Consider the following 23136-nt stretch of genomic DNA (forward strand, 5'->3'; position numbering starts at 1 on the left):
TCTTAAACTTGTACTGTCTTGAAAGATACTTTGCGTACAAATGTTACGGAAGACAAGTTAAAAAGGATATTCCCAATGTTATACTAATTAACAACTAAACCTATTAGTAAAGTGAGTTAGTATTCGTTTCATGTAAGTCTGAGTAGTAACAATGTGAGTGTGAAGTGTGTGTTTTAGGACGAACAGATAGACATCAGATGTGAAACTTGCCATCGGCCAACACAGTGATTGATGCACTAGTTAACTAATAATGCGATTGCTAAAACAGTTATCTAACGGTAGCCCGTGGAACACTTAGTGATGCACATTCACTTTACCATGTCGCAATGTATGGAGAAATTTTGAAAAGGTCCAGCCAATTGGTATGGTGGCCATTATCTTCAATCATTTTTAGGGTTTTTTTTTGTTTCTATTCAGTATTTAATTACACAAACGGGTCTACCGCGATATAATTTCTTTGTTTTTACCTTTATTTCCGACGTTTCAGCTGAGTTGCACCAGCTGTGGTCACGGAAAGACTCTTTCCCCGCGGTAGACCCGTTTGTGTAATTAAATATGTGTACAAAACGCGACAGTTTAAAGTTTTCTTCTATTCAGTACTTCTCTAAATGACCTGCTATTTAATTATGAGTAAATTAGTATTCCGCCATCTTTTACTTATATCTTTAGATAAACTTTAATGATTGAAGAAAATCGCAGCTGTTAAATACTCACGGTTCTACGGAATTCCTCTAAAACGAAATTCGGATCCCTAGAGTAGAGTTTGTAAGTAGCTATACGATAAAATATGCCTAGATTTTGAACTCTTATGGTTTAATCTAGATCAAAAAGCGACTAAGAATAAACTGTATACTTTTCTATAACACTCACGTTAATTTAAATAAATGCCAACTGGATCTTGATATTTAAAAACGACTATAATGCTTCAAACTGACTACAGATTGAAATTAATGAGCTAATAAAATGTAAATGAAGATTATAGTTTGATACTTCTAATTACACATGAACGTTTGCAAGCAGTAAGAATAATTCAAAAGAACTTTTTGACTCCTACTTCAACACTACGTTCTACCTAGAACAAGAATTATCGTTGACATGCTAATAAATTAACCGTTACACTGAAATCTCGTAAAATTAGACAATTTAAAAAGATATGACTGATAATTCCATAATGCACTGATACGTCAGCCTACATGCAAGATACAATGGACATGGACGTTCGCAATACGTAGGTACCATCATCACCTCTCACCATTTGTTCAAAAATATTTTTGCTCTACAATAAACACCAATATTTAAGTAATCTAAGTTTTTACCCAAAAATATATTTGAACAAATGTTTTTTTCCGTGATCCCCGTTCCATGTAAGCAGTGAGCCCGTTAAGTTGCACGCAGGTGAATACGACAAGACCGAGTGAACTCGTGATGATGCTCAATACATAAGTAATTAATCACGGACAACAAATAACATCGTCGTCAGATCACCAAGTGAGAGGCAAATAAAACGATAGTTGAAGACGCGCGCAGCGCACAAACATTGAATGCAATTTCAATTTAGCTCAGAACGCGTCGCCGACCTCGGGGCGGCCGGCCACGCGCACGGGCGGCGGCGGAAGCGCAAGCGATGTTTGGGCCGCGGCGCCGTACAGCGCACACTGCGTGCAGGTGACGGGGCTGCGTGCGGTGCCCGTGCCGGAGACTGAGGACACGCACCTTGCTTTCACGGACACCACTTTGGCACCCACGGGCAAGTTCTCTCGAATGTAGATCGGGCCGTACACCGTGTGGTCCCACACGGGGGGATTGTTAGCGCGATCCACTACGTCTATCTGGACCTCCACGGTTCTGGACAAGGGCGGGAAGCCCTTGTCTTGAGCCATAGCCTCCAACTTGTACGTTTCTCGCTATCGGGGAAAGAGTCGACGGAAACAGACAAAACCACGTCGTTAGTAGTGTTAGGGAGTGGAGGAGCGGCGGGCCCGGGAGCCCGCTGCGCCTTATACCAACCTGGCTTTCACACTGGTCACTACGGTACCCACTGTGACATTCTCTTTGATGTGAACGGGGCCATACGTGGTCATGTCCCAGATGGGGGGCTTATTGTTCCTGTCTACCACGTCTAATTCAACGTCCACGTCTGCGGAGGAGGGCGGCTCGCCTCGGTCGGAGGCGCGCACGCGCAGACGGTACCTGTCCCGCTACACAGACACGGGCAGAGGTCAGCGGGGACAAATAAACAGAACACAACTCAAATATAAACACATAACGTACGAGTCGCTAATAAACTAAAACAATCAAAAATACATTAAACTATCGTTCTCTTCGGTTAAAAATGATTGGCTATAAAAGAGTCACGTTAGCTAATTACCTACTAACGGAAACATACCTACACGCATTCGTCACACAGACATTCGATAAGCCAAATAAAATCAAGATGAAGAAAGATATTAAATTTACCGTAAGGATCCTCTCAACCGTCTACTTGCAGAAATACATTCGAGCCGAATACAGATCATTCCCGGTAGCCAATATTCAGATGGTGCAAGAAAAAAATTCAAAACATAATATTTGTAATATTTTACAAGATCCTTCTGTACACTAGGGAAAAAGACAAACTGTACAATATAAATAATTACTTTTTACAATAAACTAAACTAATATTGAAATGAAAAGAAATGAACATAAAGCAGGCAAATGCATGCAGCTCTGCATACAAGACATGGCGGAAAGGTCAGTCTGTCATAGCACGGTTTGCGACCTCGGTAGTAACGACTACAACGAAACGACACTCATTGAAATGAATATATTATACAAACGATGGACGTTACGGTTATACTGTACAAATTTTGGTTTTGGAAACGTTGCCCCTTTCACAGAAGGAATAATGTCACAACTGGCCGATGGCCAAACTGCCGAATAGGCAATCTGACCAACATACTCGTAATAATTGATTATATACTAACAATGTACATTAAATATCAGTTAGATTCAGGCGCCCTGTAAAAAATTTGTATTATCATGATAATAGATAGGTTAGGGTGGGATGATATATGATATATATGAGGCATGAGTGGTCGTCTACTATCCGGGATGACAGTCGAGGCGGCATCGAACGCCTCCGCGGGTTCACTCCGCTTCTTGGATATTAGTAACAAAACATGTACGTATAATACAAGAAAGGTCATTAAAAGCGTAAGCTTCCCAAATCAATTAATCGATTACTTACAATAAAATAAACTTCAAAACTAGTCTGTGCGAAATATACAGAAGTGCTCTTACAGAAACTGTACATGTTTTAGAACTAAACATAGGTCAACGTGAAAACATATTTACAGGAGTCTCTCTCTGTTTCAGGTATTGTACACGGGTCATTTTATCGGCAAGAGTCGAATGCAAGATAGTGCTGCGGAAATAAATGTTAACGAAGACTTAGTGCGGAGCCGGCGCTGGCGGCAACTGAAACTAATTGTGCTGCAAGAAGAACAAGCCCCGACGGCGCGGCGGCGGCGTCCACGCCCCGCGGCATCGCACCGCCACCCCCCGGCGTCCCCGCCCCCGCCGCGCCGCTCAATGGACAACTACTCCTCACAGCCAGGATTGACCGCTCTCCACAGCAATGTACAGCAGCAGTAATTTAGAACTATTTACATTTAATCAACATAAACGTGTGCCAATTGAATCCTACGGCCTGTAGGTGTAGCACTCATCCACCAAACTTTGTAGTAAAGTTGATCTCATTCATTCGTCGCTCTTGTCACAAGTCTATCTTAAACTCTAATAGAATGCGGCTGAATACTTACGTCGAGGGGCTTCTTTAGAACGATCCAGCCCGATTCGGGCTGGATTTCGAAATATTCGATATCTCCGGGATTGTACGGCGCGCTCAGAGTGTAAACTATGGCGCCGTTATTGTCGGCATCCTCGTCGGATGCGGATACTCTCAATATGTTTGTACCTATACTGGCGTCTTGTTTGACGTTCTCCACATATTTCTGCAAGATACGTAATAAAATAACGGTTTTAATCCCTTGAAGTATTTGCACAGGGATTCATGCGAAACAATGGTGTCGACGTGCAATTATAGTGCGAAACTAATACAAAATAAGACTTACCTGTCTGTCAAATAGCGGTGGGTTGTCGTTTACATCAGTAATTTCAACCGTGAAGGAGCAAACCCCTTCTAATGAGGGTTCACCCTGGTCCGTAGCCTTTACCGTAACCGAGACAAATTTACCATCATCGCCTTCTCTGTCGAATACTTTGTTAGTGGATACTTCCCCAGTCTCTTCGTCGACCGTAAATTTGGTGCCTTTTTGATTAGGTTGCTGCACAATCGAATATTTAACTTGTCCATTTACCCCTTTGTCTTCGTCAGTTGCATGTACCTTCAGTACAGGACTACCATTAGGAGCTCCCTCTTCAACCTTTGGGTAGTAGGTTGGACATTCTTTAAAAATAGGTTTATTGTCGTTGACGTCAGTTATAAACACTACTACGACGGCAGTCGAAGTGTGTATCGTGGCATCTCCGTTGACGCAGCATGCTCCATCGTCCATTGCAGTCACATTGAGTTCGTACTTATCTCTATCCAATGATATAGCTTTGTTATGCAAGCGAATTACTCCAGTTATTTCTTCAATAACGAATTGTCCAGAGCTTGTACCGCCACCGACGAAGCCAAACCTAACATTATCACCGTCTTTGTCTGAAGCGACTACAGTTGTTACTAGAGTATTAGGTCCAGCATTTTCATCAACATTAGGCGTGTATACTTGTTGAGAGAATTTGGGTTCTTCATCGTTCTTGTTCTTGGTATAAACTCGAACCGTAGCGGTACCAGTTTTAGCTGGTTCTCCTTTGTCTTTCGCTGTGACGACGAACTCGTAGTAAGCGTTGTTATTATCCGCGTCAAGCTGTTTATTGTTCGTTATGATGCCATTGGAGTCGACACTGAAGTGATCGTCTGGAAAACGTAAAAAATAAATTTGAATAGGTTAAGAAGACTAGTAAAGAGCCACCTATTGTAAAGTGCGTATATGTTTTATAACACTGGAATTGTACTAGATGGCGCTCAATGTTGTCGAATTTACTTAGCTCCACCACTAGATGGCGTTGAGAGTTCTGTTGGCGAGATAAATAACGGACAATTTTTACACAAGAAAAGTAAAATTGCGAATAAATTCTTCGATATCATAGCTTCTATGTATAGTTGTAAAGAAATATAACATTTCGTCTAGCAGTATGAAAACATTAATTAAACTGCAACTAGCCCACTAAGCAAAGATAAACTTGGCTTTTAGTCATGTTCTACTTAAGTTGCTGAAGGTTCATAGCACAAAATTCGTAAGTGCATTTTTATGTTCCACGAAAATAAACAGCAAGCTGTCGAATTTAACTTACCAGACACTAAATATTCGATTTCCGCGTTTTTCCCCGAGTCGGCATCCATGGCTTTGACCTTGAGTATGCTGGTGCCAAGCGGGATGTCTTCATCCACGTTGTGCGCCTGGTAGTCGGGCAGCTCGAACTTGGGCGCGTTGTCGTTTACGTCCGTCACGCGTATTGTTAACTGGAATTTTGAAAGATGAATGTCATTAACATTATCATTAACTTCAAAGAAACACAACGTAAATTCAAACTAAAAGTAAATTTTGTAGGGATCCTTATACGCGTAATAATGTTCGCAAATTACGAAAAATTTGTGGCTCGTATATTATAAAATCAATTTGTAAAATTTCAATGTAGTCTCTGTGAAGACTCCTTAGGCTACTTTACGACGCCATGATCAGATCAGCTCGAGCTCGATGGTGTGTACAATAATATAAACCATAGAAATTAGAAATATCACCACTTTGCTAAGAGAAAATATTATCAGTAGGTAAGTACCTACTATCAGATTAAGTGTTGTCATATAAAACTTATAAAATTCAATTACACACTAACATCAACATTTCTTTTAAGATCACACTTCCTATCTAAATAAAAGTGTCATACTTAGATTCGTTTATAAAGGAATGTAATATTTACCTCAACGGACGTAGAAAACCCCCCAGAATCTTCAGTAGCCGTAACCACTAGCGAGTACACATGCGGCTGCCTCAGGTCCTCAAAGTCCAGTTCCTTGGCCAGCTTGACGATGCCCGAGGTGGGGCCGATGTTGAAGGTGCCGGCGCCCTGCCCCTGCGCCTTCAGCGTGTAGCGGATCTCGCGGTCGGCGAACGATTTCGCTTTCACGGAGATGATGCTATAACAAACGATGTAGACTGTATAGTCAAGTGTAAAAATATGGGTTACTAAAATAATAATAACAAAAAAACGACAGTTAAACCTAATAAGATTTACTTTTTCTTAACCTAAAATAACAACACCTCCCCCCATCGTACCAAAGTTCCCCAAAATGCCTGCAGCATTCCCCCGCTGAAGTGCTACGGAGTATGGAGACCTGTTGGACAAAGTACAACCCAGAGTTAGGATCACCACCACTCTCCCGCAAACGCCGGCCTATATCCCTAAAACGGCGGGCTTTCACGCTCCATGGGTCTGCCGTATTTAACCTTTTAACCGCCAGCAATTTTTAATCGAGCGTACTCGTGTCGCCACCGATAGTAATTGTACCACACAGAGTAAGGTTGGCATAGTTACGGGAGTTATAAATGTGCTGTAAAAACCAAATCAGATCTTTGTCTTATTTATCAGACTGTGGCGAAATTAGCTGGATATGTGATGTCTTATCAGACTCTGGCGGTTAAAGGGTTAATGCCACCGGCACAAAATCGTACGCTGATGCCAGGAGTATTTTAACCTAATATAATTAGCCCAAGTTTAAGACTTAGTTTCAGTATGAATAATCCATAATTCCCTAAAAAATAAAAGGGGTTGTTACTCCCGCTACGCCCGAGTGGAATACCACACTTTTTAAACAAAGTGAAATACCACGCTTTTTAAGTGATGCGTGCCAATTAAAGATTTCCGCAATCATAGGCGACGCTTTGACTAATTATTACAGTGCTGTCTAATTAGCCGTGTCGCCTCTTGCTCATTGCTAACGACCTTTATTGGGAGCACAAGTCACTTGTCTCAATTAAAGTGGCGTGATTTCTAGACTCACGCAGGATGATGATAAATGTTGTTTAGTTTTACAAGTATTCGAATGTTTTACATTGTTTAAAACAAAGTAGCTTTGTCTGTCAGTTCGCTTAAATGCGGTTATAGATTAATTCAAGAGGAAGGTTTCGAATTTAGATCTATAATTTGTTTTGGTAAAGGTTTTGTGTAAATTAATTGGTTAATATATACAAGTTGTTACACCAGCCACTTAAAGCGGGATGGGTACAGGTTGTTTATGTCATACTGAGCCACTTTTACTATGGGACCAACCCCGAAAACGCGAAGAAAAAATGTCTCTCCAATACATTTTGGCTGGCTGATCTATCTTGTATGGGGGTGACAATTTTCTTCGCAATTTCGGGGTTGGTCCCATAAGTCCCATTGTAAAAGTTGCTCAGTGTGACCTATACAAGGAGTACCCACCCCACTTTCAGTGGCTGATGTAACACGTTGTATATGACAATGATTAGTACCTATCTACATTGCACCCTTGCGAAGCCGGGGTTCGTATTGTATTAAATGAATCCTTCAGCGTTCAAAAGAAACTTACTCAGAATCCTTTTTCTGGTTCTCTGCGATCTCGGCCTCATAACTGGGTAAAAGGAAACTTACTCAGAATCCTTTTTCTGGTTCTCTGCAATCTCGGCCTCATAACTGGGTAAAAGGAAACTTACTCAGAATCCTTTTTCTGGTTCTCTGCGATCTCGGCCTCATAGCTGGGCAAGTAGAACTGCGGGGCGCGCTTGCCCCCAACGATGCTCAGCCGTTCCTCCGGCGTCGACTGAAAGCGGCGCTCGTCCACGCGGCCACTCTGGAATTCATATACGGCTTCATAAATACAACAAGTTTCTGACAAAATAAAATACAATACAATACAAATACTCTTTGTTGCACCCCTCAAAAAGAAAACAATACAAAAAGAAAACAGAAACACAAGCAGAGGTAAACAACAGGCGGTCTTATCGCTAAAAAGCGATCTCTTCCAGACAACCTCTCATGTGTTTTTTTATAAAATACATTTTATTCATGTTTTTTTTCCTGCAATAATAATATTAATAAGTAATATGTGACACGCTCTTATGGCTCTACAAATAATAGTCAACAACTTTAGGTCAACTGGTTACTAAGGTGCGTGTGTGTAATGATATGTTATCATTTTATCAAGTTCGTATCACCACCTCTTGTTAAACTGGCCCTATAATATAATCATAGGTCGTATGCTTGTTTGCCACCGACATGGTATAAAAAATATATTCTGTATGGTATATCATTTAAATTCACCAGTAGGTAACCAAAAATTCCAAAACATAAAAGTTGCACGTGATTTTTAACTGCTTCCGGAAACAATTCAGAATGTTGGAAGTAGAATCACGGCTTAGCATTAAATACTCCTACAAGCTAAACATTTACCGCGGAATAACGGGAAAGTAGACTAAATCGTAAAACTCGGAGGGGCAGAATGCGATTCACAGCAACGTCATTACGGTTTATTACAAGTTTCTTTTAATTATAATTGTTACTACGGGTACCCCCTACTGTTAAGTCGCCTAAGGGACTCTTGCAACGCAGGGGTGCCAGATAAAATGCCTCCGAATTTGCAGAACCCATCAAATATGACATGTGGTATTAGTTGAGCTTACGAATTATTTCTAGAGCATCGTATTTATCTCTATTATCATTAAAAATACACGCTACACATAAGTTCTAGTTGTATAAATCGCAAGTCGGTTTGAAAATGTTAGTGATTTGAATATGTTTAATATTTATTCAACGGAATGCTTCTGGCTGGTTGGAATATTTACAAATGCTACGGCGTAGAGCGCGTAGCGAGGGCTGCGTACGCTCCCACCCGTACACTCGATAAAAGTACACTCGAGCTATGAAACAAATATTGGATAGCATGTTTATTACAAAAATATTTTTACACGAGCCTTACGCTTTAGGTACACATGTAACAGTTGAGTTAACAAACCTTTTATTCACATTTAGGAAATTCTCTACGTATTCGGATCGTATTCCCCTATCTAATAAATGAAATCTTTTCAAATCTCGCCTCGCACTTCTTTTGTGTACACATCTTACAGGTTTAACAAAACTGAAAAAAGTTGACATACACTGATATTTCGATTTCATCAAAAAAGTTTTAATGAAATCGATTAGGCGATTTGGGGGAGGTGTTTTATATTTAGTAGTATTAGAGTTTTAGTCCCTTTAGGTTTTAAGGTTTAGTTTTAAGGTATTAATATTATCATCCCTGCGTTTTGTTTGTGTGTATTTTTGATTAATAAATGTAAAAACGTAAAAAAAAAGTTATGAGATAATTACCTGATCTTCGGCCTTCACATATAACACGTACTCCATGTCCAACTGGAAAGGATCAGTGCCTCTAGTCCGGACGACCCCCGAGCGCTCGTCGACCTCAAATCTGCCCCCGGTCCTGTCCCGCACTATGAAGTAGTGGATATTGTGGTCCGTGTCGGGGTCTCGGGCCTGCAGCGTGAACACGGGGGTGTTGGGCGCGGCGTTCAGCTGCACCACAGTCTGCATCGGCAGCGGCCGGTTGATAAAGTACGGAGGCTCATCGTTCACGTCCTTCACGTGGATTATTACGCGTTGGTTATCCGTATCTGAAAACATTACACAATTATTAAAGTATACAGCGACGCTTGAATTTTGATACATGTTTAGAATGCCTCCCAAGGGGTATATTTTCATTCAATTTGTTAAATATTCCTGGGCTTCACAGGTTTCATTAAGTTTCTGTTGTCTTTGTTGAAATTAAACTCAACACAGACTTGAGCTGTGCATGTAACTTGGAGCAGGGAACGCGGGAAGTTAATCTAAACAGGAAATTACGACATCACTCCAGGAAGCTCAGAGAAAAGGGACAAAGGAGTTAACTAAACATAGAAGCGTTTCAAACGTTATAGAAATTCTATACAAAAATTCTAGTATAAATAGCAGGGAGTTATGTTAAAGAGCACATTCCTACCGTAAAGGACACTATGTAAATGTTCTCTTTGTCGTATTGTCGGGACAGCGCTCAAAAGTATCATTACAATCGCCTACCACGCACGGGCTAATCCAAAACTCTAGAAAACCAGTATAAGAACGCTCACCGATTATACTTCATTATTACGGAACTAGAAACCCGTGCAACTGGTTCGCTCTAAAATTCTACTTGCCCGCACTCGCTAAACCATGGGAATATGCGGCCTGTATACATAGCCCTGATACTATTCGCTTATCGCGGCCAAAATGCCCGCTCTGAATGCTTAGGCGTCGTTACGTTTGGAATTAATGTGATTTTTTTATTCGAAGCTGAAAGAGGCGCAGAAAGTCTGTGGTCACAGTTTGTCTCTGGTTATTTTAGTATGTGAATTCACCGCTTATACGCAAAAAAAAATACAATTTTCTAACAAAAGTAAGATACCTAGTTACAAAACTAGAGAAATATATTTAGTTCATTAGAAGCCATCTAGAATAGTCTAGATGACATTTTTCTTTCCTATTAATACTTACATTTTAATGCCACTGCAGGGTTAGTTGCGTGAAAAAAAAAACACATCATGATATTAGTTAGTAGCCAATGTTACACAGTAAATACACCACACCATTCATAAAAATAAATCAGCAATCACAATTAGGTACCATGAATAAAACATATCAAAAATATTCGAGAGGAATCGTCACAAATCTTAGGCGCCCTAGAGCGCAGTACAGTAACATCTACTACTTACTTATTAGTACTGACTGTTCGTAACAGCGTAATAAAAAAGTCATATCTTTCGTAAATAATTTCATCGCAAGCTGTAATTGTTTTATTTTTTTTACTTTATTTAAGTACATGGAAAACCAACAGCGCTACATATATCCAGAAATTACAATAGAATCACAGAGCATTTATAGATTCTCACTTATAGAAATACAATATGTTACTTTTAGAAAAAGGGTTGCCATGTCACGAGCTTTTACATCACAAATCGAACTTGCGAACATTGTAAATAGTTCTTGTTTACGCGCCACTGATACAAAATCCCTCAAAGCACTTGCATATCAAACGTATATCACAGGGGTTTGACCACAGGATACAAATAACGCTATTATCAAACATTGCGTCTAATATCCTGGTCCCGTATACCCACCGCTCTCCAAGTTTAAGCGAGCATTCGCCGCAAATACCAGTATATATGTGATCTCGGGTTACGCGTAGTTGTTACAGATTCTGAGATCCAGTCACACCGGTTAACCTAGAATGGTCGGTAAGTGTTGGGAACAAGAGCCCTAGTATCCTTTTTGTCCGCTGGGATTTCGGTAAATCCGCAATATAAATCCGACGTTTGGTGTAATCCTATTCGGCGGTTCCGGTTTCGTGCCCAGTTTCACACCGCTCAAGTACATTGACCTCTAGGGCTACCCTCGTGGACTTGTATGTAATCAAGGGACAGGCTAAACAAACATATAATATTTAGGCAAACTTTCGTTAGTAGTTAATCAGTAAGTATCCTATGTCTTCGCTAGTAACGTGGAAAGTTATGATTTTAAATACATAGCATCCTTGTGTTGATATAGTATATGTAGAATGCCACATATTACGTAATTGCTGAGTACCTATGCATAACATATATCCTTATTGATGAATTGAATGGGTCTTAAACTACTTTAGTAGAAGAAAAAGCGGAAATGAGAAACATACCTATGCGTTGAACACGGTAAAGAAAGTGGATTAAAATAAAGGCTCAAATTAAATCAAATATACGTTCTGCGATTGTTATAGCCCCAATACCTACTGCCGTATTCGAACTTCAAGATGATCACAAGAGACGACACGTACTAAATCCATTCAGATACGTTATAGTTTCTTAGATTTCAACTAGTTAGGGTTCTGTAGCCAAATGGCAAAAAACGGAACCCTTATAGATTCGTCATGTCTGTCTGTCTGTCTGTCTGTCCGTCCGTATGTCACAGCCACTTTTCTCCGAAACTATAAGAACTATACTGTTGAAACTTGGTAAGTAGATGTATTCTGTGAACCGCATTAAGATTTTCATACAAAAATAGAAAAAAAAAACAAATTTTGGGGGTTCTCCATACTTAGAACTGAAACTCAAAAAAATTTTTTTCATCGAACCCATACGTGTGGGGTATCTATGGATAGGTCTTCAAAAATGATATTGAGGTTCCTAATATAATTTTTTTCTAAACTGAATAGTTTGCGCGAGAGACACTTCCAAAGTGGTAAAATGTGTGTCCCCCCCCCCCCTGTAACTTCTAAAATAAGAGAATGATAAAACTAAAAAAAATATATGATGTACATTACCATGTAAACTTCCACCGAAAATTGGTTTGAACGAGATCTAGTAAGTAGTTTTTTTTAATACGTCATAAATCGCCTAAATACGGAACCCTTCATGGGCGATTCCGACTCGCACTTGGCCGCTTTTTTTCTTTTGCAGCGCAATTCGAGCAACCAATGTCACTTTACGTTAGATAGAGTTAGATATCTATTAGATGTGAATTGGATCTCTAAGCCATATCTTGTGGAAATCGTTCAAGAGCATCTCCAGAATCGCGCAAATGTCAAATTTGACAGGTTAGATCTTAAACATATCGTTATCGTATCTTGGCGATGTCTAAAAGATATCTAACAGATGTCTATTTCAAAATCCGAATCGGGCCCCTAGATACCTACAGCGATAACAAGTGATACAATTAACGCCGACGACCGTCCATATTCAAACAAGGCGTAATTTTCAGCGGCTGCGGAAAATGCGGATCAATTTGTAAATGAGCAGTTTTTAACCGAAATTAATTTTCAATAATTAATTTTGTATAAGAGTAAAGTTAATTAGGTTGTGTGAAGTGCTGCACGAGTCCAGGTAATTCATAATTAATACTTATAAATTACTACTTGTTACATAATTGAAGTAGGTACATTTTCATTTCATTGTAGGTACTTTCAATCGTATCTCCCGAAAATCAACTTAACTCTTGTAAGACCCAACTTTACAAGCTCTACAAAGCTTACATCTTGGTCACACAGTACCGCTTGGCCATTTCGCTGATGTCACATGGACACTGCCGTACAAACTTTTAGTTAAGTAAGCACAAGTAAAGTTGTGACACATGTGACCTGCAATAATTTCAAGTGCCGTTCTAATGGCTCCTCTACACGATGGGCCAGCGCCGGCCACTCCAAGGGACGCATTTATGCGTTAGAGGGAGCAAGTGATATTGCTATCTCATTCTACCGCATGGCTGCGTCCCTTGGAGTGGCCGGCGCTGGCCCATCGTGTAGAGGAGCCATAAGACAATCACAGCCAGCATAGAAAGAACAGGGTTTTTTAAATTCATGGATTCACTAAGCATATGTGTCATAAGCTGTCAATAAAACGTGTGGAATAGAGCCACTCTTCTGTATTCACAGGACCCATAGTAAACCTTCATGAATCTAATATTCATAAGGGTTTACTGGAATATCGTCTGTCTCTAGATCCTCATAATAGCTACGTGCTACAATAAGTACTTCTGTCCGAGGACACTCATGTTCGTAGTATCCCAAAACATGAATGTCTTTCTGAAACATAAACTATGATGAAATATTTATTCATATTCAAATTATCTTCAATTCCCAACAACATCACCACAAATAACATCTAATGCAATAAACAAAAGCTAGCTGAAACATAGGTAATTCTACTAGGCATGTTTAATTCATTTGTTTCACGATTTATTATTGCAAGAACTATATAAGTACTTACATAATTCACATGGCTTCTTTGACAACAACAAAGGCGAATGGCCGTCTAGGGGTACAACGTACATGGTTATAGAAAACTGGACGGTAGCCAAAAATACACATGCGTACCTACAAGTTGTACGTAATAGTTACTCTACTGTTTTGTTCGTGCAGAGTTAAATTTGTGCTGCATTTATTTTTTGTACAACCAATACATTGGGATAGGTACTTTAATAATGCGGTTAAATTTATGTCGCAACGAATTTTCATAGAATTTAAGACTAAGAACCAGTGAAGAACAAAACAGTGAATTATTAACAAACATAAATACTTTATTGCACTGCTTAGAAATAAAGGAAAAATGGAAAACCGCACTGTTCCGGGCGAGACTCGAACTGGCGACTCTGGGATATCCATTACATGCTTAATACAAAATAAATTTACTTTATTGGACGCCCAAAAGTAGAAATATATACGTAGGTATGTACAACATATACATACATATGTATGTATTGGTATTCGGAATTAGCGTATCGCCGGTCAGTTTCCTAATTCGTCAATTTTGCTGATTCAACAGTTTACCTTCTGGTCATTTTCACTAGGTTGACAATTTCGCTAGTGGGTCATTTTCCTAAACCTTCAGTTTACTCTTTCGCCAGTTTTGCTAGGCTTCAGTTTCGTAAATTTGCTAGTTTCCTTATGTGCTAATTTAATTATTCGTCAGTTTGGTCAAATGGTAATTTCCCCTAGATAATCGGTTTCTATATTCGCCAGTTTCACTAGTTGCCAGGGTCTTATAGTCGTGTTTCGGTCAGGTTTCGGTGTATCAAATATACAAGGTGATTTCAGGGTCGTGTGGCAAGTAGCAAGAGACCAAGGCTTGATGCAGAATCAAAAGATGAACCTATTGATGCTTCATTGATGTTTCTAGTCACCTTATTAAATGTTATTTTAAAACTATTATCCGACACCATACAAAGTTATGTCATCTGCTATTCTCCTGTAGGTACAGTCAATAAGACATGACTATGTTTTTTTTTAAAGACTACGGCAATGTGATTTAAAAATATTAAACTTACATTTCGTGACTTTTAGCCGAGTACAAAAATATGTCTTGTATCGCCTTAAGATCGCCTTAAAAACAGCTGGGTTCCTAGTTTACTACGGAACCCCAAAAAAGTAGCAAATCATAAACATGACGAAATAGCAAAACTGACAACTTAAGATAATTGAGGAATAAGGAAGTTTGCGACTCAAGAAACTGGCTTAATAGGGGCTCTGACAATTTAGTGAAACTGGCAAAAAAGGAAATTGGCGAATTAAGAAACAGTCTAATCATTAAACTGTTGAATCAGCAAAATTGACGAATTAGGAAACTGACCGGCGATACGCTAATTCGGTATTCGAAGTAGGTACAAAGATAATACAGTACCGTCTTGATGTTCATGGTTAAAATGAGGTTTATATGCCTAAATGCTTTTAAATATTGTAGTTTCACTAATTTTATATGTTTGTGACAGTGGTTAAACTTCTTAAGCACTATGTACGTATACGATTTTGCGTCAGATATTCGTTAGGTACAGTCACGTCTTAAAATATCGATTCGGACAGTGTCAAAAAATGTGCAATAAAGTTTAAAATAAATTAATACACTACCTTAATATATATATTAGAATTTATTTTCACGTATACATATTTGACACTTATACTATGTATATTTCATTTTTCATATTTCACCCTGAAAAAATGTTTGCACTTCTAGATTTCTCATTGTAATCCCAGAGGAGTAACAGCTTGCCTCCCGCAGCTCCCCGACACCACGCTTGCCCTCGTTTGGCTGAACGCCAGTACCCATTGATAATATCTATTCGGTCCAAGATAAAAACCTTCCCGTCCCAAAAAATATGGTAATCATAATATATTTCCAATTACTTACACTACATAAGCTTACAGACCAGACGTTCCTTACAAGCAAAGAGAATTTGAAATAGAGGCGGATTGTCAAAGTAAATTATGTAACATTGAATATGAAATGAAAAATATGTAGCGGTGAAAGAATAGGGATCAAAGTCAAATGGCGTTCTAAAAGTTTTAATCTTCTGTCGAAAGATGGCACAAAATTTACTCTGGCTACATAATTCACCATGAGAATAACTCTCTAAACACTCTATTCTCTTTGCTTACAAGTAATGTTTTGACGAAACTAGACAGAAAAAGGGTAGGACAGGGCTACAAGACTGCGGGTACAAAAATTAAAAAGAAACATCAAGTCTTCTTTACCACTATAAAACCAAGGTCCATTTGAATTCGAAATGCACGTAAAAGCTGATTTGAAAATTTCGATCTCAATATCTCTTATTAATTTGCATTTTTCTGTTCAATACCGACTCTTTTAAATTCTCAAATTGAGTTTCAAATGATAAGCACTTAAGAGTCGAATTTAAATCATAATAGAATATGACGAGTATGTGATTTGCATAAATTTCAATTTCTCACGTGGCAATTATCAAGAGGTGACATTCGGATCCCGTGAAATACGGCGGGTTTTAATATGGTGGCGTGCAGAGCAAAATTCAGTTCGTTCCACCTGTGGGGGGGGGGTTATTCTGGCCGTTTGACACGCAGGCGAATCGAACGGTGAAGCAGAACAGTGTAAGTGCGCTCTCCGCTTGCATACATTTGTTACGAATTTCGAGGTCACAGTTACGCTGGTACACTTGAACGTACTCGCTGCATACGGTAGGAAATGAGAACTAGAGAGGCCGGGGAGATTCCTCATCCCACCTCTGGATCGTGGGGGGTATTCTCCAATGGGAGGATAGCATATCGTAGGCTCATAACGCATGCGTACTCTTTTGCCTCGTGCTTCCCTCGTGGTTGCTCCTGACGTGGCGACTGAAGCAATCAGTTTATACGGCGACAGGTATTTCATAATATATGCGGCAGAAATAATGTGACGGTTGGGTTTATTATATCAGCAGTATTAACGAATTCTTATGAAGCGAAATGTTGGTTTGCTTGTAGCGAAATATTGCAATTAAAGCTCAGTTTTTTTCAAGTAAAAATTATATACCTCTTTGGCCTCTATTTTACTCTGTCAAAAATTACCATCTAAGACTTTCCGCCACCAAAGATGAAATACGGACTGGCCAAGTGGTACCTAAGAAGGAGAAATATTTTACGATCATTATTTGTACACTCCTTTTAAAATGACTTCAGTATATGCTAAAACAAAATATTCGACGCCAATGGTTTGTTTTACCAGTGACCATATGTACTGTTAACGATAAGACGCGCAAAGTTAATAAGAAAAAAAAAGATATTTTTGGAATATCCGACCTAACGAAACTTGCCGCAAACTTTGTAAAGATGTGATCAATCAAAATTAAAATTTACGTACACTAAAGTGATTAATGACGAAAGTCTTCCCTGTTTCAAGCGATTTACAAAGCAACGAGAAATTACTGTCACAATTTAAACCTTGATATTCCAGACAACATTATAGCTATCAATACCTCAAGATATTAGAATTACATTTTCTGCGTGTCGGCAGGCGTGTCTCACTCCGCGATTTCGTCGCTTTGCTACAGTATAAAAGTACATCCGTTCCGGCCCCAATTTTGGGGAAAGCCATAAGCCGCGCGTGGCGCTGTCGCCACCTTAGCGGCCATATCTGTGCTGGGGGCCGATTTTTGAATTTCGAACGTTCGAATTTAAAAGCGAGTGGTCGAAAATAATCGTACACGAAAATTTGACACGATTTTTTTCGCACGATCCTAATAAAACTTATTTTTGAAAGTCACCATTCGACCGTGTAGTTATTGACTATCGATAATAAGGACTTAAAAATATTTATATTTCAATCAAAAACTAGCTAAGTAACACAATAAAATCCAATAAATTAATTCCTTTAAGATATATATTTTTATTGGCGGCATTTAATACAAATGTGACTAAAATTGTGGATTCCTACTTTCTACTGATAGAATTGAATACGAGTGGCCAATACCACTCGATTCTCAAATTCTATCAGTAGAATTTCAAAAATAACATTTCATCGTTTTCCACTGATTTTCGAGTGACGAAATCGAATGGTCGAGATTCAAAAATCGGCCCCCTGATCGTAACAGACGCGTTTTGTTAGAGAGTGAGTCTGCTGTACTGTACTATTATTTATTGTGGTGTAGGTAAGGTACCATCGCCCACACTGTTAACTGGACTGTAAGGTACTTCGATGGACCTTATGCCTTTTTTAATAAGGTCCACCAATGTACAGTTAGGAATGTTGCTGTTTGTACCCACTTACAACCCAGTAAACTTATTGATTTAAGATAAAATGCTGTTGCAGGTTTAAATTACTGTTAGGCACCCATTTCACCTTTTAAATTATGATAAACAAGTACATATATAACATATAACCTACTACACTCCCGGTTATAAAGACTAATTGACTGCGCCTGGACAATCAAATATTAAATGAAAACTTATCATGCTAAATCTAAATCCACGTATCGATCGTGGGCTGTCTGGCTGGGCGGCAGCAAATTGGACGGGGGCAATTTATTGCTGCCGTTGCGATACCACAGAACGAGGTTGTTGAACAAATTTATATTATTAAGATGAAACGCGGTAACGTCCGATTACACCAAGTTTATTTCTAGTATAGGGCTAAAGCTATCAGTTTAATATTTATTATTTATTTTCTCAGTAACATAACAGTCCTTTTTCTAAGCATTGTATTTTTTGAGTAGCATGTACAAGTAAATAAACCATATACGTATATGTGACAGTGTCAGTGAAACTATTCTTAGTGATATGTTCTTAAACAAAATGTACAGTCACCAGCAAATATATGACGGTGGGCAGCCGTGCAAAAATATCTGATGCTCCATTGGAGGCATAAGTATATGACGACACTACCTCGGTAAAAATATGTGATGCTTTGTGGCCGGCAAAAACATCGTTACTCTGTATCCACATAAATATCGGATCGGGTCGCTTAAAGATATTTGATTACTCATAAAAATCAAAATTATGTGATTACTCTCATCTGGCATAAATATCTCTCCAATGTGAATGCAAATACATCGGATGGCAGACGGACCGCCTATATATCTGACACGAAATTATGAAATATGTCATCAATCGGCAAAAATGAACCACACCTGGATAGAATAGAGCCTTACATTGTTTGAAGTGATTTGACAATTCACGAAAAGAGTGCAGACTTGTCATTGCATATGTCTGTCTCACGTATTTCATTTGCAATTTTAAATTGTGACATAATTAAAAATCAGGTAGACTTTTAATAGAAAATGTGTAATAAACCTCCTTCTTACATAAAAAAGAATGATGAAGAAGTCAACCTGTGAGACTGTGACAAGGACAAACAACAATAGCGCTTTCGCTGCTACTCCTACTGAAAGATACATAAGACTATCCCGATTTATCATTTCCCCCACCCCTCATGCCAGATCTAGTTATATACTAGATTCATGATTGCAATACGTTACGATTCAAAATTATATCCAGTTTATTCCGTCAAATCGATGATAGAATATAATGTGAGACAGACATATACAATGACAAGTCTGCACTCTTTTCGTGAATTGTCAAATCACTTTATACAATTTACGGCTCTATACCAAACATGTATGGTTCGTTTTTAAAGGTCGATAACTTATTTGTGATTTTCCAACGTGTCAGATATATAGGCGGTCTGTCGTCCATCCGATGTATTTGCTTTAACAGTGGAGAGATATTTATTTCAGATGAGAGTAATCACATAATTTTGAATTTTATGAGTAATGAAATATTTTTAAGCGACCCGATCCGATATTTATGCGGATACGGACTAACGATAGCTTTGCTGGTCACAAAGCATCACATATTTTTACCGAGGTAGTGTCGTCATATACTTATGCCTCCAATGGAGCATCAGATATATTTGCACGGCTGCCCATAGTCATTTATTTATGCTGGTGACTGTACAAATATGGATATAACCTTCCTATAGTTTTATGAATATTAGAAGAAGAGATCAGAAGTTTATGAGAGTTAATTCATATTCATATGAGAGTTCAAACTAGAGGTAGGTATATTATATACCTACTTATTCTTAATATTTAGTACTTCAGTAGTATTGATCTTGTTCAATTTGTATATAGCGAACAACTAATCAGTTTCTAGTTGAGAAATGTCAAGCGGTGACAACAAGTAATATGTAACGTTTAATTTTACAAATGAAAACTAGCAGAAGTGACTCTCTTAATTATAATATTAAAATAACCTTTTTTTACCGTCCGGTAGGTGGTCGTCAAAAGATGGGTAAATGTCAAACTCCATGAGTGATTTAACTTACACATACCTACTTTATGTAGAGATTTGTACAAGTTAGGCACTTGCACCATTCCACTAACCCGGGGTAAACCGGTTAAACCTGAAGTTACCATGGTTACCAGTACAATTTGACACTGGATTAACGGTTTAACCGCTTAACCCCGGGTTATTGGGGTGGTGCAAGTGGACCTTAAAATGTAAATGCCGAACTAAATTGAGCACCTATCTAATAAAAGGAAATTACTTAGTTTGAATTCGTTGATCAATTTTCCGTTCTCCGCCGCGCGCCGTCTTATTCTGCATTACATTGCCTGCACTCCCTCTACCAATTTCAAGTCCCATAAATTCAACAGAATTCGAATTAGACGCCTACAGGGCTATGTTATAGAAGTTTGATTTATTTTACTGCTACTTAGTTTTTTACATATTTCTGTAAATATGTAATTCTGTAAATATGTAATTATTAATTATTATATTTCTGCAATATACACATACTCGTAGTTGATTTGTGACGAATCCTCGACAACAATTAGATCTCAAACCTCTACTATCAATCCAAATTGACCGGTGTTTTACCTGAAAATAAAAAAGAAACACGTTAATTATTGTATGAAGTACACAGTAACAATTTAGAAACTTAGTAAGTACTTAAATCTTCTAGGTCAATTGATAGTGGTATGGCGGCAATGAATATTAGGTATTCTAAAATGTTTAACATTATTACATTTAATGTAAAGAAATGTCGCAAACTATTCGTGATATGAAATAGGTCGCAATCACAAGCGTAGCGTGTAGCTTATCTATCATTCTCAGGAGACTCGTCCCGACTCAGCTTACAAATTAATAAATTATGTTGCCCATGTAACAATCTGGCATACAGGGATTCACTAAATTTAATGAAACCAACGCTAAATTCAGGGACAGGTGACAGAGTTGAAAACCACTCTAACAAACAATTATTTTACACGACTGCCCTAGCACACAAAGGAAATCAAATCACAATTCAAACTTTTAGGACACGTCCAGAACACGTGTCCTAAAAAGTTGTCGGTACCTATTGAAACAGTTTTTGATTTATGAATTACCTATGTTTATGAATTATACATTATTTTATATATATTACAGAAAATGAAAGTGAAGGCCTTTGTATACTTTAACACATGAACTAGAATTCAGTACCTGCATTTCTCCTTTACCTGTTTTCTAGAAAAACATAATCACTACATAGTATAAAACAAAGTCGCTTCCCGCTGCCTGTGCACCCCTATGTATGCTTAGATATTTAAAACTAAGCAATGAATTTTGATGCGTTTTTTTTATAGAGTGATTCAAGAGGAAGGTTTAACCCGTGCGAAGCCGGGGCGGGTCACTAGTAAAGATTCTGAGCGCTATTTCGAGGAGAAACCTGACTGAGGGAGCCCTTATTCAAAAAACCTGAACTCAAGAGCTCAAATGGAAACAGCTGAGAGTTCCTGTAAGTTTACCGTCATTTTTATGTTGACAATTAGTATCTAAATAACGGTGAAACCCACAGTACAAAATTGCGCATTGCACGGTCAGTGAACGAGAACATTGTGGAGCGACTTATTTGTTACCCGATTATTATGGAACGCGCATACCGGAGCAGAAACATGGCGACTAAAATTAGAGTCCGCACTAGTGACATTAATTAATACTGGACCGTCCTAACTGCTCGTGAAATACGGAAGCCGAAATATTAACTGACGGGTTAATGTTGTGGAAACGCGAAATATGTTACAGCTGTACTTCTGGTCATATTTACACCCTTTAAATTCGAAATAAACCTACTTATTTCCAGGTGAGAAAATCCTGTTTTTAAGTTCCCTTTCCTTAGGGAATTAACTGGTATATATTTCATATAAATAACGTCGTATCGATTTCTGTTTACTATGTAATCAGTTGAAAAACAATAATTAACAACATTGTTTTGTAGATAGAGTAGAGTTCGGTTGTGTAATCTTTTAGGCGCCATTAAATTCCCAAAGACGTTTGTTTTTCGGTTCTCTAACAGATGAGACGACCCTACACTTTATTGTCTTCTGAATTAATCACAATTTGCCTGGATTCATATTCTATGAATTTTCATTGTTCTATTATGGCGAGAGTGGCATTAGGTATGTTATGATATTAGAATCATAACGATTCTATAACCACCCCAATATTTAAATATTTAACAAGCTGATAATTATCTATTGTCATAAAAATGACGTATTGCAATCGATTAACGAAAGCAAACTATTGCGTGTCTTAGTCAATTTGTCGGGTCATTTGGGGCCGGTAGTGTAGAATGCTGCCCTCGACGCCCTGAAGGAACTGACCAGGCATCCCTACTAACATATGCTCTTTCGTACGTTCGAGGTCGCATACGGGCCCTTCATAATAAGGCAATTAAATAGTCAGTGCGGGGCTTCATTAGGCCGATACGGGTTTCCCTCACCTTCGAAACTATCCATTCATCCACCCATAATTGTAATGAACACTGGCGAACCTGGTGCAGTAAGTACCTACCTACTTACCTACTTTAGACGACGTTCTATCATTTAAAACTAAGTTATTAGTTTCTTCTTACGCGTTACTTTTTTATTTCCCTATTCATTTTGCCTACATCTTTTTATGTGTAAATGTATAGTTATAACTTACAGCTATATTATTAGATAATAATCAAATTACATTAATAATAGATAATAATAATTATGAAGGAAAGAAAATCGGATAAATCGCAACGGTTGTTGTAAGTACAAAACCATATTTAAAATAATAACCCTTACTTATCTGACTTTTAAAAAGAAACAAAAATGGTTAGACATTTACCTAAGTGGAATTTCGGAACAAGAACCCACATCACATAGGCAATAAAGCACTTTAGTTGCTTTCCTTATTTGTCTGAGGCAAACAAATAGTAACTGAACATCCATAAATTCGCTTATGAG

The 23136-nt window shown here is 38.4% G+C and overlaps 2 protein-coding genes and 1 long non-coding RNA gene across 4 annotated transcripts in view; 1 reads left to right on the top strand and 2 right to left on the bottom strand.

Annotated features, from left to right (window-relative positions):
* LOC134647952 (neural-cadherin-like) overlaps nucleotides 1-3361 on the bottom strand; it is a 297639-nt gene extending 294278 nt beyond the window's left edge. The window contains exon 1 of one of the 2 annotated variants that reach the window (XM_063502340.1): nucleotides 2008-3361. In XM_063502340.1, the coding sequence (XP_063358410.1) occupies nucleotides 2008-2081 (74 nt within the window). In that variant the 5' untranslated portion in view covers nucleotides 2082-3361. Of the gene's footprint in view, nucleotides 1-714; nucleotides 868-2007 lie in introns of those variants that run through there. The other variant, XM_063502341.1, reaches the window with a different exon arrangement.
* Nucleotides 1-12345, top strand: part of LOC134648018 (uncharacterized) — a 233744-nt gene extending 221399 nt beyond the window's left edge. The window contains exon 2 of the long non-coding RNA XR_010096874.1: nucleotides 12206-12345. This is a non-coding gene — a long non-coding RNA (uncharacterized LOC134648018). The remainder of the gene's footprint in view (nucleotides 1-12205) is intronic.
* LOC134647963 (neural-cadherin-like) overlaps nucleotides 3548-23136 on the bottom strand; it is an 87805-nt gene continuing 68216 nt past the window's right edge. Inside the window, exons 3-8 of the mRNA XM_063502371.1 lie at nucleotides 9433-9734; nucleotides 7782-7918; nucleotides 6028-6244; nucleotides 5401-5569; nucleotides 4113-4963; nucleotides 3548-3992 (exon numbers count right to left, since the gene is read on the bottom strand). Of these exons, the coding sequence (XP_063358441.1) occupies nucleotides 3768-3992; nucleotides 4113-4963; nucleotides 5401-5569; nucleotides 6028-6244; nucleotides 7782-7918; nucleotides 9433-9734 (1901 nt within the window). The 3' untranslated portion in view covers nucleotides 3548-3767. The remainder of the gene's footprint in view (nucleotides 3993-4112; nucleotides 4964-5400; nucleotides 5570-6027; nucleotides 6245-7781; nucleotides 7919-9432; nucleotides 9735-23136) is intronic.

Source organism: Cydia amplana, chromosome 5 (assembly GCF_948474715.1).
Source record: "Cydia amplana chromosome 5, ilCydAmpl1.1, whole genome shotgun sequence".
Taxonomy (NCBI): Eukaryota; Metazoa; Arthropoda; class Insecta; order Lepidoptera; family Tortricidae; genus Cydia; species Cydia amplana.